The 27,444-nt window shown below is 42.8% G+C and overlaps 1 protein-coding gene across 1 annotated transcript; it reads left to right on the top strand.

Annotated features, from left to right (window-relative positions):
- On the top strand, positions 1 to 27,407 carry Rpn1 (regulatory particle non-ATPase 1). Its single transcript, XM_075875037.1, has 22 exons — positions 1 to 93; positions 193 to 312; positions 602 to 658; positions 769 to 933; positions 3,277 to 3,398; positions 3,518 to 3,733; positions 4,512 to 4,670; positions 7,108 to 7,252; positions 7,731 to 7,791; positions 8,322 to 8,471; positions 9,883 to 9,989; positions 13,239 to 13,366; positions 14,096 to 14,183; positions 15,010 to 15,172; positions 16,985 to 17,086; positions 17,164 to 17,234; positions 20,423 to 20,590; positions 21,434 to 21,602; positions 22,721 to 22,942; positions 23,878 to 23,996; positions 24,999 to 25,113; positions 27,298 to 27,407. The coding sequence occupies exons 1-22, from the start codon at positions 7 to 9 to the stop codon at positions 27,363 to 27,365; spliced, it is 2,802 nt and encodes a 933-aa protein (XP_075731152.1). The 5' UTR covers positions 1 to 6; the 3' UTR covers positions 27,366 to 27,407.
- Positions 27,408 to 27,444: the final 37 nt, after the last annotated feature.

The raw sequence follows: 27,444 nt of genomic DNA, 5'->3' as shown, positions 1-27,444 counted from the left end.
TAGGTCATGGTAGCCATGACGGTGTCACCGCCGTTCGAGAGTTTTACACGTTCTACGCAAGAAGCTTCAAACATTGAGCAAGAACGCGCCGAGGTATTTGCACAACTTTAATATTAAATAACAGATATGTTCATAGTTAAATTAGGTGGCAAAATTACTTATCGTATTTAATTACCCATCATGCCTGTGTAGCAGCACGTGCATTGGCTGGCGTTGAGAGTTTCAAACATGAAGGAAAAGACGGCCGCACCGGCGGAAAATGAGCAACCAGCGAAGGGGAAGAAAAATGAACCAGAAAAGGAATTGGAACTCGTGAGTGAATCGTACAATCGTGATACGACTGCCCAGACTCCAAATAAGCGCATTTCCTTCGCCGACCGTTCTCTGTACACGTCGTTGACACGGGCCTCCAAATCTTGCTGTCTCACTTCACGCACGCTCATCGTGCGGCACTTTTATTTTTTTTTTACGAACGTCTTACTAAGGCTACCACGTTACTGTTGTTGCATTCGTCTATCGTAGTCGTTATTTGGTCGTCTCGCTGTTGTGCGACCTTCCGAGGGCCGTTCTGGGGTCGTCATTCTTCGTTGCATCTTTTCAGACGGAGGAAGACAAGCAACTTCAGGACGATCTGAATTTGCTGGTTCATCGCCTCGTGGTAAGTGTTTTGTTGCCCTCTTTGTGCTGGTCGTACGGCTGGCCAGTTCTCTTGCTCATTTTGTTTCTCATTCGTGCTCGCGTAACACGCCACCCATTGGCACTTGACAGGAGGATGATTCTTCGCTGTACCTCAACGCCCTCGAGAGCCTCCGAACTCAGATCAAGGCCTCGACCACGTCGATGACGTCGGTGCCGAAGCCTCTGAAGTTCCTCAAACCCCACTACAAGACTCTGCAGGAGGTCTACGAAAAGATCACCGATGAAAAAACGAAGGTGAGCCTGTCATAACTGGTGTGGTTCACTTGTCGGCGTTCAGTCGAAGTGACTCAACCGATGGTAATGCCGGCGGCGGCCTAGGTTCGCCACTATGAATATATATTCGATCAGCATTTCTTCTTTTGGTTCCTGGTAATCGCCGTAATTTCGTCGAGAAATTAGTGAAGCAGTGCCGAACGAAAATGTGAGGCAATGTTAGTTTAGGATGGTCGCAGTCTTTTTCGCAACTCTACGAAGTCTCTTCTATAAGTATGATTCTGCTTCAGTTTGACATAAGGTCATTGGTGCTTCCTTGCCAACAGTAACAGTATCGGGCTATTGAACTGAAGGTTAGCCGAAAACTGTGCTCAATGATATCTTTAGGAACTTGGAGTGGCTGTATGCAGGCAGAGAACACACACAGTGGTGACTTTCAACAGTAAATGTTGAAATGTTTCCATTGTAAGGTCGCCACCGTGTGTGCTTATGTGACCTCATGCACTCGCTCTTTTCAAACCTATTAAGAACTAGAAGAACTAGTCCACCAAAGCACTTTACTATCTTTAGACTGTGCTTGCATTTAAATCGAATGAGCACAGAAAAAAAAGGTATTGGCAAGTGGGTTCAAAGGCCACACACACCTGCCACGAAGTGCAGTGCTCATAAGATGGCCATATTTATGAATGTGCCTTGTATAGCGATATTTACTAAATTGCACAAATATGTAAGAACATTTATCACTGTTTCAGTCTGCCAACAGCCTGATCTCTACCAATTTCTGGCAAAACTTAGGGATGGGCCAAGTGCTCAGCACAATGCGTGACTGGAAGCAATAAGGGAAATAAATGTAAAAAAAAATTGAGATCGAGTTACTGCTAAACTTTCAAGTGCATTCATTTGAGTAGTGCCACTTGGAGTGTTTCAGCTTATTATTACATTTACAGGGGCACTGCAACACTTTTTGAACATGGTAAGAAAACGCTGCTGATCGGTAGTGGAGGCTCTCGAAAACATGCAAGCTAAATATTATGGCAAAGCACGCGGCCTGGAATTCACATTAAATTCTCAGTCAGCTGAAAATTGCTTTCTCTTTTCTTGATAAATGACGGAAGAAACTCGAAAATCACTCGTCACAGCGGTTCGATCATGTATTGGCCGATTTCAGTACGGTGGGCTTGATCATTACAGGGATTGCCGTGGGAGGCCACGACTTGTCCATGTGTGCACATGCGATCTCACTGAAAAGACACGGGTTCAAAAAAAGAGAAAGAGAAAGTCATGAGGCGCACGTGACGTATTTGCCTTCCCCGTGCCATTCCTCCCTGTGTAGCTTCCAGCGCTTTCGTCAGGATGAGAGAAGAGAGAATGCAATCGCAGCGTGCGACAGATCTTTGTAACTCCACTCGTACCAGGCAGATTTTAAAAACTTTGACGGCAATGAATTCATGAGGCAATAGGCTCTTTTAGCAAATCCATTCCATAGTTGCTTGTAAAGGTGTTGCAGGGCCCCTTTAAGTAAATAGCACAGTGTAATGTACTGAAGATAAAGTTTTTTTTTATTTTAAACAGTAATATCCAGTTTGCTACTACAATTGATAACAAAACAATGAAGGATTTGGTGAAAAAATGAGTGATAAAGCTATAGCGCTCCCACGTCTTATCACCAATGAGACGAAGTTAGTTTTTCTCCAAGTAACCAAAATGGAAAAAGCTACCACGGCGGCATCGTTACTGTGATTTAGTGCCGCATAAAAACAGATGTAATTACATGCTGGGGAGCAATAAATGTGAGAGGTTTTTTTTTTATATATATAAGCCTTTGAGAGATTAGAAAGCAGGCGGCCAGCAGCTTCACATGTGCGAGATGTGATCACCATCTGAAGGACGAAACCGAAACCATTATTGTCACATGCACCCATTCTGATATGCAAGTGAAAGCTTAAGAGGGAAGGAGGGTCGGAGAGGCAGCGGCGCAGTAAAAAAAAAGTTCCACGTATTGTTGTTACGTGGCAGCACATTTCAACAAAAAAAAAAAAATGGTGGAAAGAAGTTCGCATTTTAAATCAGCCTCATCTCGGGCGCTCTCAGATGTTCAAGCGATAGCTGGCACTCCACTTTTGAAAGAAAAGCCTAACTAAAGAATACGGAGAGACAATGGCACATGAAAAAAAAATTCCACGTATTCCCTTAGTGTGGCAGCACATACCTAACAAGAGAAATGATCGAAAAAGGCACACATTTTAAACATACAGGCAAGTCTGTACATGTTTGATAAAAACCCTCAAAAATTTAAGGGAGCAAAAAGTATGTTTGCTGCCAAGTATCACCAGTGTTTACTGCTAAGTGGTTTTTGTTTGACAGAAATTTTGTGCGGACATCGTATCCATCTTGGCGATGACCATCAGTGAGGATCGGGAGTGCCTCAAGTACAGACTTCTTGGATCACGAGAAGAGATTGGTTCCTGGGGCCACGAATATGTGCGGTGCGCAATATTTTTTACATTTTTCGAAAACAATCATTTGCAGCAAAGTTTTGCTTCGGGACTACACATGTACCACATGTTCCAGTGTCAATAATATGCTGATATGCCCATGTTTGCAGGCATTTGGCTGGCGAGATTGCCCAGGAATGGGTGGAAGTCGATGAAGAGAGGCGAGTGGCCCTGCTCGATCTGGCCAAGCAGATTGTGCCGTATCACATGGCGCATAACGCAGAGGCAGAGGCTTGTGACCTGCTCATGGAGATCGAGCAGTTACAGCTGCTGCAGGAATATGTTGACAAGGAGGCTTTTCCAAGAGTCTGCTTGTACCTTACCAGGTGTGTGCGAGGGCATTCAGGGATGGTACAGGTGCGCCTATTGAGCCAAAGTGCTACATTTTCGATTTATCGTGCAAGTTGCACCAAAACTGCAGTGCAGTCTAGCTTGTTTAAAATTAACCTGAGCGTGACGCGGCATTCATTCGTTGTATCTTGAAGTTAGTTGCGGATTAAACACGTTTTAAAAAACTTCAAGTGAAAAGAAAAATCGCAAAGAATATTCGCAATGCATATGTTTCGGCAGTGCTGATTTGATAAGAACAGTCTCCAGTTTACTTGAACTGGCAATGTGCTCTTTGCTGAGGCACCTGGCATAGACAAGCTTCGTGAGGCTGTTTATGTAGCCAATTGCTACAGGCACACTTGTGGGTGCTGGCTCCAAAGTTTTGTCGTCATTGTCCGATTCTTTGAAACCGCTCTTGCCAAGCACTTGATTCACAATGCCCTCATTTGTGTTCATCATCACTATCGGCCATAATAAAATCATCCCAGCAGCTGTCCCACCCTCCTGTGTCAAAGCCGGTGATGCACTGCCATTAATCGCTACCGAAGTGGTCCGATTCGGAACCTTGAGGCTCGTCTTGAGCCCGACGTCTACTAAGCAAGCTTTGCGGCAACAGTGTTACATGCAGTTAGGAAGGTGCATTTTGTTTGTTTCGCTGGGTATCGTACGAAAACCCGAATTCCTTGTATTATGAAAAAGGGCACTTGCACAATGGGAAGGGGGCATTTGTGCATAATTTTATGGTAATCATATCTCAACACTATTCTGTTGCAGCTGTGTACCCTATGTTCCTGAGCCAGAAAACACTAACCTCCTGAAGACCGCCATGGGGATCTTTCTCAAGTACGAACGCTACCCTGAAGCCCTGCGTCTGGCCATGCAACTGAATGAGCAAGAGTCCATACAGCTTATCTTCATGAAATGCCCCGATGCGTAAGTATCTCTGTTTCTTGTATCTATCACGGACAAGTGGAAAAGAAGAATTATTTTTTTAATGCAGTTTTTTTTTGGTTTTCGGACACTTTGAATATCATATTGCTGCACAAAGTTTTTTTACGCAGTTTCTTTCAAAAGATACACAGCAAAAATGTTAGAACACCCATCATATACGACACTGAAACTGGCAGTTTTTTATGCATCATATAATTAGCCTGTTATGTGATATATTTTTGGTTACAGTAGACTCTACAGTAACAGGAAATCTGTCAAACGAAACTGCTGCTTTATAGAACAACTGCCTCTTAGTTGATTTGCTTTCGTACTTGTATTCTGCACCCATGTTCATCTCTCAGAAAATGGAGCTCCTGTTGAATGAAACACATTTTCCAGCTCCCTTCAGGAGCCGCTTAAAGAGAGTCTACTGCATTTAACAATCGTATCAAGCGTGAACGTGTAGTAAACCTTTAATAGCATTGTAAACTGATAATTTTAAATGATAAAAGTCGTAAACTCCTTATCAGAGGAACACTAAACTTTGTACATGTGCTTTTTTTTACTCAAAGACATGGGTGTGAGCTTGTCAATCATCAGATTTGCTTTGTTTAATGCTGTGTGTCATTTCAATAAGGGCAACAGGAGCACATTTGATGTATTGAAGGAAGCTGGCTTCAAGCCTGCCCTCTACACTGCAAAAGATTGCCTCACAAATAGTGGGCTCCTCGTAGTGCAATCGTCCCATCATGACACGGTTGCTGCAAACAAAAAGTAGTGGGTTACTGCTCAAGCAAAGGCACATGATAGTCTAGTCCATGACATGACTGACCACAAATGTAGAGAATTTTATCATTCTTGATCACCTTGTGTAGTTGCAAATGGCTTCTGCGGGAGCCCACAAGGTGGCAGAAGGGCTTACCGTGTGTAAGTGCCGCATCTATTTAAACCTTTTTTTTTTTTTGTTGATTTTCTCAGAACTTATATTTTTAATGGTATTTTTCATACATGAACCATCATAACTTTTTGCTAACGAGGATTTTTTTTATCAAAACTAGCCACACTTTTTTATCACAGCGAAATTGCACCAAAAGATTTTATATAGTTGCCTGTTTTTGGCTATTTAATCACTATGTTCTTATTGTTTGTCTGATCTCATTTGTTTTGGTCCATTTCACTGGCCAAAGCTTCTTTTATTCCCTACAAAAATTGGGTTTTGTTATCACAGCGAAATTGCTCAAAAGATTTTATATGGTTGCCTGTTTTTGCCTATTTAATCACTATATTCTTATTGTTTGTCTGATCTCATTTGTTTTGGTCCATTTCACTGGCCAAAGCTTCTTTTATTCCCTACAAAATTTGGGTTTCGTTAATGAATGAAATTTGAGGTGGGAGTGTTTCTGTAAGGCCTCCTTTAATGAAATTGTTAGTTAAGGAAAATTAGTGAAAAAAAAAGGGCTTGCTTTACAATTTCTTATATGCCTAAACACATATTTTTTATAATGTAGATTAATGCTGTAGTACCAAATGTTTTTTAAAGAAATTTTTCCGACACTTGGCCTGATACCTCGGGGAGCCAACTTCGGAACATGATCCATTCAAGTCTAGAGCAATCACATTTTAGGCCTTCTCATTTGATCACCAATGGGGCGGAAGTGTATCATAACAAAAATTACCTAAAGGCAAAGATAAAAGGAACTCGTCTGAATAACACACCAAGTCACATGCATGGCACACCCTAGCAAGAGCCACTGTAGGCTTAACCATGCATTTCTGCAAGTGCTCTCTCTGTACATAATTATAGATCATCAAGTGAGGGCAATGGTGAGAACTCATCACAATCAGTGCACAAAAAAGAAAAAAAAAACAAGAAAGTGCACAGTATAAGGGCTTGTGTGGTGCACTTTCTTGTGTTTCTTTTTTTTGTGAGCTGATCATGATGAGTATGTTCCAACTAGCCCAATTCGCTACTTTACTTCGACGGTGAGTATTTGTTAACTTAATGTAGTGACCCACGACACTCACTCACGGGTACTCTAAATATTACTCGTTTCACTAGCTCCACAGACATGGCTTAATATGAGTGTCTGCTGGTAATATCAGCAGCATTTTAACTTCATTCTGAGGTTGTGTGAGCTAGAGTCCCCATAATCTGCCAACCTACGACTACAATATTACTGATAGTTTTGATTATGTAACATGGCAGAGCCCAGGTCACTTGTTTTGATCCAAATTCATCGTTATTACTTTACGTCCACTGTAGCATAAAAACATAGTGAACCATAGCTTAATTTCATTTTATTGAAAAGACGAAGTGCCAGCTTGAAAGTTGTCACTGCATAAGCAGGGTCAACATATTGATTGTTTTTGTCGTTATTTTTGACACCACATTTTTGGTGTCGTGGTTGCTGAAAACACATTTTTCTCGTTGCTGGTACAGGGACATTCTCAAGCAGATGGCATTCATGCTAGGTCGACAACAAATGTTCCTGAAGCCTAATGAAGCTATTGCCAACTACGAAGACCTTTCAGACATTGTTTCCAACTCTGCACTCAACGACCACTTCATGGGTCTGGCTCGAGAGGCAAGTTCTAGACATCAATGTTTATCACTTGATTATTGTAAATAAGTTTCACCATTATGGTCTTTGCTACGTTTTTCTTCAAACGTCCCGCCGCGGTGGTCTAGTGGCTAAGGTACTCGGCTGCTGACCTGACCCGCAGGTCGCGAGATCAAATCCCGGCTGCGGCGGCTGCATTTCCGATGGAGGCGGAAATGTTGTAGGCCCGTGTGCTCAGATTTGGGCGCACGTTAAAGAACCTCAGGTGGTTGAAATTTCCGGAGCCCTCCACTACGGGGTCTCTCATAATCATATAGTGGTTTTGGGACGTTAAACCCCACAAATTAATCAATCAATCAACGTTTTTGTTCAAAGACATTTTAGCTTTCCAGAGGCAAATGCTGCAATAGCTACAAGTTTTTATGGAAATGCCTCTGATGCCTGCACATAGTCATGCTTTGTTCTTCTAACTTCGGTTGTTCTCACCACTATCTCAATGCAGTTGGACATCACTGAGCCAAAGACTCCAGACGACATTTACAAGTCCCACCTTGACAATACACGTATGATCACTTTTGCTTTACTGAATTGTTACATCATGTTGTTTTGCATTCTGTTGCCTGAAAAATCACACTTCATTTTGTATCGTGTGTACAGTATTTTGTGTATTGCATGTATTATAGTTCAAATGATATTCATATATTACTTAAGCATATTGTTTATCATGGGAGTGAGGTACACAAATGTCATTTGGGCAGCTTGTCTATGTTGTGGCAGAATGTCACGCAACACAGGATCATACGAGCTCCTTAAAAACATGTGCACCAGTGTTCCTAACCTCGAAGTCTCTCAAATGGCATTTGGCTTTTACATCAGTCTGGAACCCAGCGGGTTCTTCGAAGCTAAATTGGGAACTTGTCATAAAAAAGCTGCAATACGTGCGTCATGCATTGGTATTTTTATTGCATGTGTCCTGATAATCCATCTTCTCTCACCTTTCAGCTTTATTTGTCTGTAAGTTTTTTCTTGCAGTTGTATTCACTCTTCTCCTTTTATCTGCTTGTGGATATTAACTTGCCTACATCTGATGCAGGGCCATCATTTGGGCCTGGCGGCAATGTGGACTCTGCCCGGCAGAATCTGGCATCCAGCTTTGTCAACGGGTTTGTCAATGCTGCCTTTGGCCAAGATAAGCTGCTCATGGAAGATGGAAACAAGTGGCTGTACAAGAACAAAGAACATGGTACATCCTCTGTTCCTTTAGGCATCTTCTGTTTTCATTTTCATGTGTGTTTCTTTTCTGTGTGCTCATTGTGTAATGTACAAAGCATTGTGGTTATCTCTCTAGTGGATCAGCGTTTATGTGATCTCGCCCCATATAATAAGTTCAAGTCTATTCTACATTGACGATATTAGTTTACAGAAAAGTGTACAAGATTGGTAATGCACAAGGAGCCTCCAAAGTTTGAAATTGTCGGGAGGACTCACATACATGATGTGAATGGGAAAAAAGACATACATCATTCAGAGGTTGCAGTATCCTCGGTGATAAAGAAAATTTAGAGTGCGAAAATGAATACAAAAGCAAAATTATATGTACGTTTAATAGACAGAAAAGAAAAGGTTACACTGAAAAACAATCTCAAATTACAATACAAAACAAAAGAGCAATTTAACATGCACCAAATAAAGAGAAGTTGCTCACATTATTGCAGTACATCGTTTAGACAGGGCTGTCTTGGATTTGTATGCATGTGTGTATGACTGAGCATTTATTAATTAAAATTATCAAACTGTTACAGTCATGAAAGTTTCATGACACCAACACACCATTGTATGGCTTTGTCATAAAGTTATTGGGCAAACTTTTGCTTCACATTGCTGTAGGCAAGAGCTGGACAAAATAACAACTGCTTGTCTTGGCAGAAGCAGCACTAAAGAGGACAAATAAGAATGAACCGTACAAGCATCTGTGTTAATTGTGCTTCCATTTCTCGTAATTTAAACTTTAATCACAAATCACTAAATTCAGTTTAATGTAGAATTACAACTCCACTACTGGTCTCGGAAAAATTATATGCATCTAGAGAGAGAAAGAAACTTCGTGAAATCAAGCTCTAAGAACCAAAATAAAGCAAAAATTGGCTAACGCTTATAATGGAAAAATGTCTCTTTCGTCTTTGTGACTTTTCTTAAATATAGTCTGACTTTCAGCGAAACATCCCAGTTTCTTGGGCGATTTCTTTTTTCTGCACTAGTGTTCGATGCTGCACAAGTCGTCAGGTACTTTATCAAAATGACAAGATCCAGGGCAAAATTTTCTAGATTCTACGTGACGAAAATTCGTTATACCAAGGATGTTTTCTGCTGTAACTTTGTTGCATGGAGGTAGCAGATACATGGTATTTTATGGAGTAACGATGGGGAATAGAAAAACTTTGTTATATTGAGGAATTAGTTATGTGGAGGTGCATTATAAACAGGTTTAACATATAGAATCTCCCTCAATTTCAACATAAAGAAAAGTTTCATTGTACACGGACTTTTATCAGTCATCTTGTTTTGTGCCATGTCTGCCATTAAGAAGCTTTTCTGATTGAACTGAAGAATAGTCCGATTCAAGTTGTACAACTATTTTTTTTAATTTTTTTCAGGAATGTTTAGTGCTACAGCCTCACTGGGCTTGATATTGCTGTGGAATGTTGATGGAGGGCTCGCACAGATCGACAAGTACCTTTACTCAACAGAAGACTACATCAAGGTTTGTGTTCTTTTGTCTCGTGGTAGCCTGATTTGGTGGTAAGTAGTAGTCCAAAGTAAACCAGAAAACATGGTGTCTGCCTACCTGCAAAAGTTGAAGAATAGTCAGGGAATTTTTAAAAGTTTGGGTGGGTCGTGGGAACTGACTTATGACAGCCTGCGTGACTGTCATGAAAACAATCCTTACGTTTGGTCAAAGCCCTTAAAGTTGCTCTTTTTCTGCAACAGCAGTAATGGCTAAGTAGAAGCACTAAGAAAAAAGGATTGTGCATGGTGCTTGTTAGATCACAATGTATTTTGAATTCCTAAGCATGGTGTTACTCGTGCCCATAAATTTGCGCTTGTTTGTCTTTGCCATGACCTGACCTCGCATTGAAAGCATTCCGATTCAGCAAAGGTATTTTGAGAAGAGGCTTACCGGACCAGGTCAAGCTTGTTCAGTGGCAACGCAGCGATAAACATCCACAGTTTTGCATACCATTTCTGCAAGCACCCTAATTGTCTTGTTTTTTTAACAATCTTTGCTGACCTTTGTGGCTGTTATTAGATGACACGCACGTACATCCGTGACCATCAAAGGGTTAAACATTTGGGACGTGCAGTTCCTACGCTTCAAAGGGGATAGGGTGCAAGAAACTTAGACTGGAGGGCTTTGGCAGATTAGGCTGTGTTGCAGAAATTCATTTGGGAGCTTTCAGACTGCATCTATAACCCAGCTAGTCATTGCAATAAGCACATACATAATATACCGTATTTACTCGCATAATTCTCGCGCTTTTTTTGCCGTAAAACCGATGCAAAGTTGGGGGGTGCGAGAATTACGGGGGGAAACTTTTCACGAAAACGTACAGAGCGAAAAAGAAAACAAAGTGGCCGCAAATCGGGATTCTCACATCAGCAATTAACAGCAAGCTTTAAGAAGTACTAATTAAAACTTATCTCAACAATAAAAGCAGAGGTTCAACACAAGGCAAGATTTATTTGAGAGACAAAAAGTGGAAGCAAATGGTCGAGAATTAGAATGCCATACACAAAGCTTGTAGGCGTTGCGGGCGTAGCAGTAGTGTTCGTCGCTCAACAGGAGCCCTCAAAAGGTAAGCGTAGGACGTCAATATTGGGCTGATAGCTATTTAACAGAATCGTCCGCAGTTTCCTTCTGAAGAAATAAAGTTTACCATCAATCCCAACTTTAGGCATACAGCAGGCCCAATGCGTCTTGGTGGCTTTCAACTGCCGTCACCAGTAGCGAACACAAAACTCGTAGACTGAAGGGCCTAACGGCGGCCCTGTTGCCGTTGTTTAGTGCATGATCTATCACTTGCAACTTGAAGCACTCGTGTAGCTTCAGTATCGCCCCATAACGTGCCAAAATTACCGACACAACATACAAAACGCCGCAACGCGCATTGGCCACTTCGGCTTGGCTTAGATTGGATTGAAAATCTGTGCAATAGTACGCTTGATGCTTAAGAGATGGCGCGTGCTATCATCATCTTTGGCTGGAACGAGCAGACGATTTTATTGCGGCAGTTTTCGGGGGTGCGATAATTACTCGAGAAAAAAAAAGAAATCGTATTTTTGTTGGGCGATGTGGGGGGTGCGAGGATTACGCGAGTAAATACGGTATGGAAATTGTGCGTATGAGAGGTGCTGCCTAGTCGGCTGCAGATGCAAGCATTGCTTTACTGTCAGCCAAGCTCATATGCACGTTTTCTAATGTAATCAGTTGTTCTAAAACGGGCATTTAAATGGGGTGCAAGCAGCTATCACAAGAACCAGTGCAAATTTTTGGGCCAGTCAGTTAGCTCTGCATTGTTGGGTCTTTGACGCCATAGAAAGGTTTGGTGCCGAGTTGATGCAGATCGTTTCGAGAGATCATTCAGCACTTGACGAGTTGATGCAGATCGTTTCGAGAGATCATTCAGCACTTGAAAATCTGAGTACTGGCCTTACCATTCAAATGAGTAAAGTTAAAACTTTGTGAAGAAGGTTATGTTGGTTAAATCTTTTTCTTGTTGCCAAAATGGGAAAAGTCTCACTTCTCTTGCTAAAAAATGGTGCACATTTAAATTTCATGTGGCTTCAACTTTCCAGTGGAATTTTTGTGTTGTCTACTTTGAAGCCAAAAAATGATGGTGCATGCACGGCTGACTAAGGGAACACATTACAATGTGGGCAAATACCGTATTTACTCGCATAATGAACCCACCCTTAACTTGGGTACCAGAAAAAAAAAAAAACTTGTTTTTTGATGTATCTGTGCATTTTATTTTGGTGTGATAGCCAGTGCCATTGACCATCGCAACAGCGTTATATCGCGTCGTTATATCATAAAATAGCTACGCAATAAAAGTCAAGACATAGTTTAACAACCATGCTAAACAGTTGCTAGCAGCGCGAGCACGGATGACCTTGATTGAAATTTACAGGCCACGCCTTTTGCGGCATAGCGCCATCTGTCGAAGGGAGAAGAAAGCTTCAGCTTACAGCGCCACGCAATCACTGTGGCACCCAAAAACAAAGCGCAACCGTTCCCACTGCGCTGTGCACCCGCAACATGCGTGTGCTTTCATCCGACGCTGCGTTTTTGTTGATGACCGGCTGGTACGCTAGTTTTAAACTTAAAGTTGCTCAAGCATGCGTTGAAGCATGGTAACCGAGCGGCTGGATGACACATTCAGTGTCGATCCGTGCGCGTTAGCCTGTACACGCTCTATCCGCACGCAAGCGGGGAAGTTAAATCTCACTTCGCTTTTCGCTTTAAAAGTATGTTGCACATTTCGCGGGCCAGAACAAGGACTGCTTTCATTTGTGAAGAGCAAAGTTCTCGTATAGAGGCTTCATAGTTCTGCACTGAATTGAAAGCCAACAGTGATTGTACAGAGATCTTAATTACTGTCATGCAAAATTTTTGCTCTCATAGCTTCCTTGGCTTTTTTTCTCCCGCTTAATGAACCCTTCCCCTAATTGGCGTCAACTTTTCTGAGAAAAAAGTGGGTTCATTACGCGAGTAAATACGGTTGTGCGCATTGCCACTTTTCTTGTTCATTTAGCCTGTTGAATAATTCTGCCCTCAGAATAGACCAATTTCACTGGTCTCATAAGAGTCAAATTGATGGAAGCCAACTGTATTGCAGCCTGTAGTGTCCTGTTACCGCTCGTCTTCTCATCACTTGTCTGCCGTAGACTTAATGATGACCATTGGCCCACCATCTTCCACTGAAATGTTCGTGTGCATTTACTGTTTCAGGCAGGAGCCATCTTGGCCTGTGGCATCGTCAACTGTGGTGTACGCAATGAATGCGACCCTGCTCTCGCTCTTCTGAGTGATTATGTTCTTCACAACACCATGCTTATGAGGATTGGATCCATCCTTGGGTAAGTGGTTTCTGTTCTTTTTGTGTGCGACAGTGATTTGATGCCACAGGATGTAGCACATTGAAGTGACATTCCAACTCGTATACATGTGTCGACACAATTTTAATTTCTTGCAGTTGATAATAATCTGTGCGTGATCTTGTAAACAGGCCAAACATATTGGGCTCAATTCCGCTGTCTTTTAACATGCGCTGACATGGCACAGTAAACGGGTCTCTATCATTTCGCGTTCATCGAAATGTCACTGCCACGGCTGGGATCAAACCCATGACCTTCATGTTGGTGGCCGAACACCGTAACTAGTACACCACTGTGGCAGGCGGAGCTCATTTCTGTGGTACAGCGTGTACTACCATGACTGCTATGTGCATTGCATGTAGGCAGTAGTTTCTTCACAGTGAAACAATGCACTGTATTGCTTTCTTACTTGACCGCTGCAAATCCTTGTCATTCATCTGCCCTATTGAAATCTGCTGTATTGTTAGGGCTCTGCGGTCATTGTTTTACTTCTAGTTATTTTTAAGTTTTTTTTCACCTGCACAACACAATGTTTTTTTCACTAACTTCTCAGTGTCTTAGGGCATGTGACATTGTTATAACACTGTCACATGCTGCCACGCAATGTCACATGCTCCCACGAAATTTGAATGTTGTAAGTGACATCTGATGATATTGTTGTTGCATCTAAATATTCTTTTAGGTGTCTCCTAATTTTTGTGCAATTTGCAGATTGGGCCTGGCGTATGCAGGATCCAACCACAGTGAGGTCATTCCTCTGCTGCTTCCCGTTTTCACGGACCCAAAGTCCACCATGGAGGTTAGTGTATACATTCAAACCTAGATGTAACGAAGCCGGTTATAACGAAATAAATGAAGAATAATCTTAAAATGGGTAGTGTATTAGGAATACACTTTTACAACCAATTTTTAGATCTAGCAAACTCATTTTCATTGAGATGCAACTTCGCTATAAGGACATTTGAGTGTACATAGTCTTGTCAATTGCGATTTCTTAATTCGGTATGCTGGCTCTCTGCATTAAAGGCAGAGTCACGACAGAGCTGGTAGGCAAATTTCAGCTTCTCTTGTTAAAAATCTGTAAAGAATGTTTAGGTGGTGATTGAGGGTGTGCGAGATTGAGTGTGGCAGTTAAAGAAAGCTGATGATAATCTTCTGCCTACGACACAAAGGCAAGTCGTGATCCTAATAGCTCTGCTAAAAATTTGTGGCAAAAGTCAGCACAACATAGGTGTGTACAGTAAATTTGGTAATGTACCAGTTTTAAACGCGCTAACGAGAAATGTAGTAGTGACAAATTTCTTGCTTTTATAGATTCTAAGTAACGTATTTGTCGTGTGGGTTTTGGTGCTTCCTCTATGTGCCCAGCCGTCTAAAGTGTCCTAAGTAAGAAAGTCATCGCTTAAAAGCAATATTCAAGTCCATGTCTAACACCTGTGCAGGATTAACATCTGATTAACATTTCCTTAGCGAGTTTAGACATAGCGAACTCAAGTGTCTGAGCAACCTTAATATCATACTTTACTTGCATACCTTCATTCCTCCTTTTGTGTTCATCGTTAGCATGGTTGTTTGCATCCCCAAATGTTCCTCATGCGAAATCTTGAAATTCACTGCTTACCTAGGTGCTAGCCGTGACAGCAATCGCCTGTGGCATGGTGGCAGTTGGCTCTGGCAATGGAGATGTCACATCAACCATCATGACAGCCCTTCTGGAGAAGTCTGAGACTGACCTGAAGGACACCTACGCTCGTTTCCTTCCCCTCGGCCTGGGCCTGTGCTACCTAGGTAGGGGGTGCAGTCCCGACTCTTGCATTATGGTTACCACCATCAGATGAGTGTTGTGCGCTAGGTCAATGGCATTTGCTGTCAAATGTATTTTTTAGACAATTATGCAATATTCCCATGTGGAGGAAAAAAATGCAGTTCATAAAAGCAATATATTGTTTACATCGTTACGTGCATGCACTGTAGGCTTAGTTGTGTTTTTTTTTCTTTCTTTCCTTTTCTGTCCTCTTTTTTTTTTGCGTTTACTCGGAAGCCGCTTTGCATTCCCTTATTTCGCTACAGTCGACGTACGATTTCTCGGTCGCCCGAAATTCCGGACATGCCCGATTTCATGGACTCATCAGTAGCACCGTCAACTTTCCCTTAGAGTCAATGTATTGAAAAGTAAAAAATTCTGGACGTTTATAGCTTTTGCCATCTGATTTTCCAGACTTTTTACCACTGACCGCAGGCTCGAAGTCACTATCGGTGCTGCCATTTTGATTGTTTACGTACCCTTGAACCCAACGCACCGTGGCTGCCATAACCTTGAAACCGCAAATGCTGCAATACAGCACACGGAAATCCATTGCCTGCCATAGCTTAGTCAAACCTGTGGCCATAGCCGCATGGTGCTGTGCTGCCTGTGCTTCGACTGTTCAAAAAGTTACGCTGTTGACCTATGGTCTGCCGTCGGCATGCTAGCAGACTTGTGGAAGGTGGTTACACAGCAGACCCCCCAGAACTGTTTTCGCCACACGGGCTTCATACTGGACGAAGAGACAGCCGTCTCGCCTGGAGTTGACAGTGCGTGCAACGAACTTCCACCCGCGGACGTTGCCTTCGGTGGTCTGCATGCTGCCGGTGTTTCGATTCCCACCGGTATAATCTTAGAGCTTTTCCGACGCTGGCAAAGACCTCGAGCTGCATGCGGAATTGACTGATGACGAAATGATTTGTCAAGTTACAAAGAATTCCAACGACTCCGATATCGAAGAGGCTGCGCCTACACAGCCAACGAGCTCGGAGTTGATACGAACACTGACACATCATCGGTGTACAGCGACAGCATGACATTAGCTTGAATTGAGCCATACATCATCGCGGGCAAATGGAATGTTGTGCAAACGAAAAAAGGCCTTTCTCAGCCCCCCCTTGTTTAAGTGTTTGCAAATGCGGTAGCGCTGGCCGCATTAGATTTTTCTTTTCTTTCTTACTCTCGTTTCTATATATATATATATATATATATAAATGGTCCCTCTATACGATGCATTTGCTGAATTGCAATGAGAATCCTGTACTCCTGGCATGACCCTCTCCGTCGGCAAATAATACCCATTAAAAGTATGTTTTGGCTTGCATTCGTTTTTTCAGACTGCCTGATTTTCTGTACGTTTCTGCGGTCCCTTTATGGTCCGGGAAGTCAAACGACTGTATTTTGTTACTGTTATTATATCAGTTTTAACAATATATTTGATATAACAAGGGGCAGCCACTGCTCAACAAAATCTATGTGGCTGTTCTGCTCAAATGTTTCACTTGCATCAAAGCACCCACACTACATTATTGATTATAGCAATCTGATCTTGCTACTGACTGTTGCATGTAATCTGTTGCATGTAATGAGAAAATGATTGACCGAAATGTCAGAGAAATTTCAGAGTAAACAGCACATGTCATCCTACAAAGGTGCAATTAGCCTTTGCTGGTATTGTTTTTTTTTTTTGTTGTTGTTGCAGAAAAATGAGAGTGCATGACTAGTTGTGCAACCCACGTGTCGTTGGTTAATTGGTTCCTAACATGGCGTCCTGTGTGAAAATCTGCTGTGTCCAGGCAAGCAAGAGGGTGCTGAGACCATCACGGCTGCTTTGGAGGTTCTGCCAGAGCCTTTCAGAAGTATGGCAACCACACTCGTGGACATCTGCGCATATGCTGGTGAGTGCTGTCTTTCTAACCATTGGTGCAATTTTTGTATTGCGGTGTGCATACTAATGTGCGTACAATTATTTCAGGCACTGGCAATGTGCTTAAGATCCAGCATTTGCTACACATCTGTAGTGAGCATTACGAAGCCAACGAAAAGGTAAGAGTGGTTCCCCTTGCTTGTCTTTTTTTTAATTAGTTTATGATTATGGTATCTGAATAGCATTTTGAGACTTAAGTAGTTCCAGAAATAAGTTGAATACAAGCTGCCAAATACATTTAATATCACCAGTGTTTCATAACACAAGATTTCTCTCATAATTATGAAGTGTGATGACATTATGAAGTGTGATGCACAAGTCAGTGGATTAGGAGAAAATAACGAGTTTATTTACATCAATGGACTCATTGGTTGTAAATATAGTACCTGCTTATAATGAACCTCCATTTAACGAATTCCTCGTTGTAATGAAGTTTTTTATTTCCTGCCGTTACTCCATAGAAGAAGCACATGTATTTGCGACCTTTGTGTAACAAAGTAACAGCGGGAGACAGCCCTGATAGTATAAAGAATTTTTGCCATGGAAAATCCAAGAATTCAGCCACGAATTTTGTCAATTTGGCACGAGCGTACATCTTCCGCTGTTGCCCTTTAGCTGACGATGTGCGTAGCAGCAGCGGCACCGTGCTCGTGGCCCCGGAGACTTTCAGGGGAGATCAAGCGCTCAGGCGGACAAGCGGGCCTGCGCCCCACAAACCGGCACTACCGCCGCGGGGGGTGGGGGGGGGGGGCATGCGCAGATGCCCTGGCCTCCTTTTGACAACATTCAGCTTTGCTTTCCCCCCTCCCTTTTTTTAAACAACAACAGTGTCGTCATTACTAAAAGCATGTCAACTTAGGCTCTGATGGAACGATAGAAACTCTTTGAGACTATAGTGACGACAGATCTTTGGAGGTCTACTTATCACGCGCTTTAACATCTTGCTCCGCGAGTTCACAGGACCGTAGCCTTTGCGATTCGCTGATCAGCTCTGGCAACAGCACAACGGCTGTTGCCAAAGATAGTTGGCAGGAGGATATGTATAAAAAAGCCATTTTAAATATTTAAGCGAGCTCAATTTGCATATAGTATTATGCCTACTCGATTTGAAGGCTGAACCCAGTAGAGGGATGTTTGGTGGATATTCGAAGGTTTAGAATACCGTATTTACTCGCATAATAGGCACACTTTTTTTTCAGAAAATCCGGCTCGAAGTTAGGGGTGCGCCAATTACGCGGGGTAAAATGTTCGTAAATTTTTTCAACTCTGTTCTCGCGCTTTAAATCTGCACACTTGTCAAGTAAAAGGCGACTTTATCGTTTACCAATTAATTCAGCATAAAACAAACATACCTACGTATCTTTTAATGAACAAGCGAGAGCCGTCAACTGCACACACACACGTAAAATTTATTTACACAAAAGTCGTAGCTGTTCCTCCTTTTTCCTATTCGGAGTCCGAGTCGGAGATCACACATTCATCCTCGCCGAGCGGGGATTCGTTTTCGGTGTCCGAATCATCCGCACCCCACAACATGTCATCCTCACTCGCATCCAGTGCATTCGAGATACCCGTCTTCTTGAAGCTTTTCCTGACGACTTCGTCGGAGATCGCCTGCCACGCTTCCACGATCCAAGCGCACAGCATTTCCACAGGCGGCCTCTTAATCTTACCACCTGGAGTCAGCTGATGTTGTCCTCCAGCCATCCAGGTGGTGTACAGCCTTCGAACATTGTCCTTGAAAGGTTTATTCAAGGACACGTCCAAAGGCTGCAGTATCGATGTGAGGCCGCCCGGAATCACTGCCAGATCTGTGCGCAGCTCCTTTAGCTCATCTCGTACGCGGTCTACTAGGTGCCCACGAAAACTGTCCAGGACAAGCATGGACGGCAACAACAGACCACCCGGCCGCCGACCCCAGACTGTTTTCACCCAATCCACCATGAGTTCCGCGCTCATCCAGCCTTTTTCCTGGACTCTGACGTATATGCCTTGAGGGAATTTTGCCTTTGGGAGCGTCTTACGTTTAAAAATAACGTAAGGCGGTAGCTTACGCCCATCCACTGTCACCGCCAGCATTACGGTGCATCGTTGTTTATCAGCGCCAGACGTTCTGACAAAGACGCTCCGTGCACCTTTCTCCTCCACTGTCGTGTTCCACGGCATATCAAAGCAAAGGGGGGTCTAATCAGCGTTGCCGATCTGGGACAAAATAAAGTCTTTCTGCTGTCGGAGCTTTATAACAAAACTGTGGAAGTCCACCACTTTGTCCTCATATGCTGCAGGCAAGCGCTGGCACAAGGTGGTCCGCCTTCGCAGTGCGAGGCCATGGCGCCGCATGAAACGAGTTGTCCATCCGGAGCTGGCTTTGAACTCTTTTGCTTCGATGCCCTGCGCTCGGGCTATTCTGCGCGCTTCAGTCTGCACAATATCCAACGACACAGCACAGCCGTCTTGTCGTAGCTCCCGTATATGCCGGACCAGTTGCTCTTCGACGTTCGGATACCTGCCGGTCTTGGCACCGCGGAAAGCCCGTCGTGTCTTCTTCTTCGCCTTAAGTTTTTCTTCTTGGTCCCTCCAGTACCGAATACTGGTTTCTCCAACGCCGAAATGCCTGCTTGCAGCCCGGTTGCTGTGCTCCAGCGCGTACTGCACTGCCTTCAGTTTAAACCCAGCCGTGTAGCTCGCGTACTTCCCCATGATGGAACCAAAGTTCAATACACGACCACAACATACGCACACCGCTTGCAAAATGGCGTTTCTTTCTTTTTCTCTGATGGTGGTGATGGCGATCGAGCCCCCGGCGTTGTACACGTGACCTCCAAAAAGCGCGGCGATTTGGGGGGTATCAGTAATTGATGGAACAGCCGTTTTTTTTTTTTTTTTTCGCTCATGGACGCTTTTTTTTTTTTCAAGTTTTATTTCGACAAACACGTTGGTTAGGTCGTTGCACTTCGAATTTTTTTTATTTGCTCGTCGATTTGCTTTCTTTTTTTCTTCAGGGTACGGGGACCGCGTTCCAACTGTACCGCTGGGGGGTAGAATCGTTTCTGATCACGGCCAAGTTCGGGGTGCGCCTATTATGCGCGGAATTAAAAAAAATCGAATTTTCCGCGACCAAACTAGGGGTGCGCCTATTATGCGAGTGCGCCGATTATGCGAGTAAATACGGTATTTGTACACTTCTGAAATTTATTTTTGGTTTTGTGCTAGATTCATATTACTTACCACTTTTGCAATGGGTGCATTTGTGAGCACACTGAGGCTTGTCATTGACAGGGTCGTATTATTTTTTTATTTTTTGCAGGAAGAGAAAAAGGATGAGAAGAAGGACAAGAAAGAGGACAAGGAGGAGAAGCCGGCTGGCTCGGTGGACTTGTCCAGCCAGCAGAGTGTCGCTGTCTTAGGCATTGCACTGATCGCTATGGGAGAAGAGATTGGCTCAGAGATGGCCTTCAGGGCATTCGGACATTTGGTGAGCGGGATTTTTATTTATTAATTTTATTTTATAATACCTCACAGGCCCCGCAAGGGACATAAAGGGAGGGGGGCATGCAGTGCAATTCAGCACTGTACACGTGTATTGAAGATCTCTGCAGAGTATAGAAAAGGAAAAAAGTACAAATTACCTAGCAATACAGCTGTCAGAATAAAATAACAAAGAGAAAGAGATTAACAGATAACTAGTGATATAAACGAGAGAGAAAAAATTTGGCACGAAAAAAATAAGGATAATTAGTGCAGTGTGTGGAACATTGTTTGTCTGGTATTACTGTTATTATTATTGTTACAGCACTTATTTGGCTTCTTCTTGGTCTGTTCAAGTGGCCTCTCAATAGTGACAGCCTGAACGAGGGTAGTGAGGTCTTGCATGACCAAAAAAAAAAAAATTATCTTTAGAACTTGCATTTTCAAAATGTCTAGTTCTTTGTGCACTAACTTGCACAGCTGAGGTAAGGCTTCTTCAGATAATCAACACTCATTGTTCTACTGCATATCCAGCTGAGCTTGTTCATTATTCATTGTCGTTGAAGGCATTCTGTAACTTACAGATGACCACATTCATGAAAATAGAAACACAGAAGCAGTGTATTATTTGGTAAGAGGTACTATCAAAATTCACCAAAACATTGTGCATTTTTGCATAGGAACAGATTTCATATATATGCGACTGGGCTGTGATGGTCAGCTGAATGTTGAACCTAATTTTAGGAAATTTTCCATAAAGACCTTTGCGTTAGAGCTGTCGAAGGTGTTGTGCTGTTACCCTGTCTAATGTTGCATGGTGCTTTCTTTTCTTCTCCTTTAATACACTCAGCTTCGCTATGGGGAGCCTGTGATCAAGAGGGCTGTGCCTCTGGCTTTGGCTCTCATCTCGGTGTCGAACCCTCGGCTGAACATCCTCGAGACGCTTAGCAAATTCTCGCACGACAGCGACAATGAGGTGGCCCACAATGCAATCATTGGACTTGGAATTGTTGGCGCTGGTAAGGCATTGCTTTTTTTTTTTTGATTCTCAGATAGCAGGCCTTGAAATTGCACTGTAATACTGTTGAAGTTAGATATATAGAATCAAAATGCTGTTGTCAAAGAGTTTGTTTAACTAATCCAATGTATAGAATATTTTGTGTATAAAAAATGTGTTCAGGGGAATACTACACCTGTTTATTATACACATTTATTGTGTGTAACAAGACAATAAAATTTTTAGTAGATGATGTTTAGAAGCATTACCATAGGTTCACTTGATAGTAAGTGATCAATAAACTTCGCTTATCAATTATGCATGAAAAAAATTCATATAACACTTTGAAGGTGTCATGAATCACTGTTCTATGTAAATCATCAAATTACCTCAGTACCGAATTTTACAATTATGTGTGGAGTTGCAGGTTTTTGTTGACTGTTTGGAACACGGTCTCTTGTTTTATCCCAATGAGTGTGCTTGGGGCCACATGAGGACCGAAGGGGGGGGGGGGGGGGGACGAAAATTGGCTTCATATCTGCATGTTTCATGCCAAATGTTTCACCCGAAAAGATGTCGAAAGATAGGATCCTTTGCACTGCGTGATCGAAGCACTGCGTGAGATATGGACACCATCTGTTGGTAGTGCAAAGAAACAAAAGTTCTTTAGAATGCAGAGCAACTGGTAGGTGGCAGCACTGCATAGGAAATACCCACTTTTTCATTGCTACATTGTCAGTGCAGTGGTCTTCAGATTTGCGTATCTATGCATTTTGTGAATGAAGACTCATACCTAATAGTCACGTATTGATGTTGCACCCAAATATGCCCAATATTTGCTTTTTGATGGACAATGTTCACTAGTATGAACAGCCAAGAGATCAAGATGAGCGGTCGTTCAGCAAGGGGTTGAAGTTTTGCTCAGGTGGCTGAATCGATCGACAGAGAGCCAAACAGAAAGGCAGACTCTAAAGTTTCTGCATTGAAGTATCCCAAGAAAGGCTATCATCTTTAAAGGAGGGAAAAGAAGCACCATGATCTTTGGTGCACATCATGAAATGCAACTGCTCTCTCCTCCTGGATTCCTGTGCGTGTCATTTTAGGTGAGTGAGTCACAGTCCGTGCACTCTGTTTGTACAGGCACCAACAACGCCCGACTGGCAGCCATGCTGCGACAGCTGGCACAGTACCATGCCAAGGACCCGAACCACCTGTTCATGGTGCGCTTAGCACAGGGTCTGGCGCACATGGGAAAGGGCACGCTCACCCTAGGCCCCTACCACAGTGACCGGCAGCTCATGAGTCCTGTGGCCACTGCAGGACTGCTCACCACCCTGCTGGCTTTCCTCGATGTGAAAAGCAGTGAGTGCTGCCACTGCATTACCAACTTGTAGCCTGTGTCAGCTGTATGCACTCTTAGAGGTGCCCATCTGAGGCGGCATTATATATATTGCGGCAGTATGAGTGTGCTGAAGCTCTTCGTTTGTGGTGCACATTTTTAATAGTCTGGATTTTAAGTAAAGCTCTGCATGGCGGAAACATGGTCTGGGTAGTTTCGAAGACCGTAGCTATATTCCTGTTGCCTTGTAGCAGAAAGCTGTGCAATATAGCTATTGTTGTAGAAAACGTATAAATAAGCTTGTCGTTTTTTGGGTTAGTGTCTTAAAAGGAATTTTTCTTTATACAGTAAGCATCTCTTGCCAATATGTTTCAGTTGCTTTGTACAAGTGAACTTTGTGCTGCCATCTGAGGTGCAAAAACTGAAAAAAATTGATGTGCTGGGGTATCGTGCAGATTTGATGCGTCTTAATGCATGAAATTAGGTGCAGGCAAGTAACCACTGAAATGTTTTATCAATTTGGTAATTTCGTCAAAGTGTATGACAATGTTGTGTTTATATTGAGGGTTTATCAAAGTGTGCGGCAGTGTAAACGAAATGCCTGTGCTCTCCGAAATGTGGGCAAAGGACTCCTTCAAGCCGTCCTTGAATGACTTTTTTCTTCACTTCCCAGTGCATGTGTTGTGACAAACTAGTAAATCATACCAATAATTCAGTCGACACCAGAGCCATAACAAACCCTGATACCTGCTTGTCGGTGGTAGTGCGAGAAAAGACCAAATACTGTAGAAGAGCATCCTCGGCCGCATTTACCAGAAATGCATCGGTGTACCCAGCTCATCTGCGATATGGAACGGGTGAAAGGCATAGCCGCACATTCTTAAGATCCGAGTGTGGAGACGTCCATTATTCCGTGGTTCTTTTCACGGACACTCTGAAACCCCTTGCCTCCTTACAGTCATTCTTGGCAAATCCCACTATCTGCTGTACTGCCTCGTCACGGCCATCCAGCCTCGCATGTTGGTCACATTCAACGAGAAGCTAGAACCGCTGCCTGTTCCCGTCAGAGTTGGACAGGTGAGAAGGCATCTGTACTGTGCAAACGAATGGCATTTTGCATCGATTATTCTCGTATCGAACAGCGTTGGGTTACTGCAGGTTTTGTGTTAGTTTTTATTTTTATTATTTTAGTACCCTCAGAACCTAAAAGCGTTATAGGGAGGATTGGGTTGCAGTTTGAATACAACATACTTGAAAAAAAAAAAAAATTTGAAGGTTACACGGATACATGAAGGAAACCCACAATAAATAGTACACAGCAAAATAACAAAAAACTAATTAATAAATGCAGAGCAGAACAGTCTCTATTACAAAAAGGAATCAACGCAAAAAAATCATTCAAGCACAAGCACATGCCTATGAACAAAAAAATGCATCGTTGCAGTGACATTTAAGATACAGATGTGTAAAAAGAAAAAACGAAGGCAGAAGGGTTACAAGGGCCCTTCTTAAGGGTTGATAGCTTTACCATTCCAGACATAGCCTGCTTTTTTTTTTTTTTTTTAAAGAGACACTAAAGAGCAAAATGATTTTTCACGTATTAGTAAAGTACAATTTTAAAATTCTGAAGACAACACTCTTGCCACGACATGTCGCTTGCCAGCGAGAACAGGCCTAAGAAAAAAATGGTGGTGGAGACACCACTACGACATTCGCGCACCAAACACCATGACTTTAATGTTTTAAAATTTCTTGCATCACACTTGAAGGTTTTGGCGTGAAATTTAAAACTGAAACCTCAACCTTGATTCTCTCTGCTAACAATGAAGTTGTGATAGTGAAACATGTGGCATTAGAGTTCTCAGAGTGCAATTTGTAAATCTAAACCAAGTCATTGTTCCTCTTTAAGTGTCCCTTGAATTGGGAGTGTCTCATAATTTGGTCCTGGTTCTGGCATGCAGTAACCCACAATTTTTATTTATTTATTTTATGGTGTACATGGAGTCTTTCGTAAGCCTATCGTGCTGTCATTGTGTGCTGTCATTGTGGCTAAACTCCCCACCATGCGTCTCTATGCAGGCTGTTGATGTGGTGGGACAGGCAGGAAAGCCCAAGACCATCACCGGCTTCCAGACACACACCACTCCAGTCCTACTGGCCTATGGGGAGCGTGCAGAACTCGCCACTGAGGAGTGTATCCTTTTACGGGTATTTCGGTTTAGTAACCACGTAGGGGTTGTCTGCCAAGCAGCCCCATGCATAGTTTTTTGTTTCCAGATCTATGCATCTCAAGGTGGGTAGGTGGAAGTGAAGATTACAGTATTCAAATGTGCTGTGAGATGAACTTGAGTTATTTGAAATTTCGTAGTAGTATTCACAAGCTTGCGTGCTTTTCGTAAATTTGAAAATGTTGCATATTTCGTTGGTTATCACTTGCTTCCACTGCAGTTTGAACCAAAAAGAACAACATTTGCAAAAGCCTTGTTTCAATTTTTTTTAAATATTGTGCAAGTTAGTTGAACGTTGACAAATTTGCACATTTTTTTTTATATGTTATATACTACACGAACTGTTCGACTTGGAAATCATTCGACCTATTTGCTATTTTCTTGGAACCTAAAATTAACAAATAACCTATCTCTAGTTGAACCCCTTTATAAGAGGGTCCTGATGTAACACACACTTGGTTATAAGGGACACCAGTGTGCCTACATCATTAAAATTGGTGTTTGTCAGAAAATAAGAATGTAGTACCTTTTGAGAGACTGCTCATTAACAAGAACTGGTCACTAGTGTGTGTCTTTTGTAATGGGGCTCAAGTGTAAAAGTGTTTGTAAGCGGCATTCCTTGCTTGCTGCAAGCGTCTTCATCCAGCAAGATGTAGCTGCTTGTTCATCTTTGCTTTTCGTTTGCCAGCTTGTGTCAATAAGCAATGCTTATGGCATATTCGGTTGGCCGCTCCCGTCCTCTGACTCCTAATTGCCAGATCCCGAGCAGCGTGCCTGTAGCGCCATCGTGCAGCAGCTTGGAAAGCTGCCGGGTAAACACATGGCCGAGCTAGACTGCACCTGCGCACGTGCTGTCTGGCGCCTATCAGTTCAGTGGATATTTCCTACATGCCTGGACGTGGCGACAGCCTTCTAGCTCGGCACATAAATCTTACAATCTTCATCGCCTGAGCTGCTATCTTCAAGGTAAATCACGTGGCTGTGTGCGAGCTGCTGTAACGACAGCATTGACGTTTTCTCCGTCTCCGCTAGCCGCCTTTATTTTGACAAGGCGTATTTATGGCTTTGTAGATGTGAACTCCCCACACACGCTCAAAAACACCACTAACAACTCGCGTGCACGGAGTGTTACACACCCGGCGATGTTACCTTTCGAAATGCGCACTCACGCTGTTGACGCTGTTCACCTAGAGTTACTGTACATGTAGCATATACAGTAACTTCAGGTTGACCTGCCGGCAGCCACCTGATTCGCCGGCTTGTGTCACCTTATCCGTCTTCCCGGTCAGATCGCGCCACGCTCTCACTTTGAAGTCGGAGCGGTTGGGAGTGCTCCGAGTCAAAGGCCGACGCCCTGAAAGAACCAACTGAAAGTAGTCCAAGCGCTCGAATTCTACCAACCGAAGCCGCAGCCACTTTTCTGGGTGCTCAAGAGCGCTCACAAACGCCCAATCGAATAAATCATTAGAAAAGACCCAATAGCTGGGTTTGGTTTAGACAGGGCCCCCAAAAACGCAGTGACAAGGAAAAAGGACTACATGTGTATGTTGTCTTGCTGGTCAATGTACAATGGAGTTATGCTTCCAGCAAAATATCATGGTTATGTTGAGGTTAGTATTTTAAGCCACAGAATATTTCTTGGGCGAGTCCTTGTGGGCTGATCATTTTTTGTTTGTTTTTTTTTTCTCTGTGGCTTGTTAGTGATGATGCAGAAGCTCATGTAGAACTAAATGAAAATGTAGCTTCCTTTTTTGCACTAGCAGTGTGTGTCGATTTCGTCTGTACTATTTCTCCAAGTGCTAAAGAATTGCTGTGAAATGTCTGAGCACCCTTAATAATTAACAATATTTATTGGTGATAATTTTATGAAGTCAATGCCCCCACATGTGACTACATCATGAAGCGGTCACGTAAATTCTTTACATTTTTATTACCATTGTCATACCTTAGTCTGCTAGCTATAAAATTTTGTGCCGTATCATTGATCTTGCAGTGGTCTTGGTAGCATTAATAAAAACTTTTCCCATGCTAACTTTATTATCAAGGTAATATCTCAAGTGTTTTCTAACCTGCATAGTTATAACATCCTAATGGCTAATAACATTTATATTATGCGGCGTGCACTTTCAGCCTTGACTTTGTTGTCTCAGACATTTCACTCACACCTGTCCTGGAAGGTTTTGTCATCTTGAGGAAGAATGAGAACTACGCAGCGTGAAATCATTTGTACTTACTAACTTAATAAAAAACTTGAATTGTAGTTGCGATTCACGTTACATTATTGCATGCAGTGTAAA

Source organism: Rhipicephalus microplus, chromosome 10 (assembly GCF_043290135.1).
Source record: "Rhipicephalus microplus isolate Deutch F79 chromosome 10, USDA_Rmic, whole genome shotgun sequence".
In the NCBI taxonomy this organism is placed as follows: Eukaryota; Metazoa; Arthropoda; class Arachnida; order Ixodida; family Ixodidae; genus Rhipicephalus; species Rhipicephalus microplus.
The sequence above is the reverse complement of the archived record's forward strand: the minus strand, read 5'-3'. Positions and strand labels throughout refer to the sequence as shown.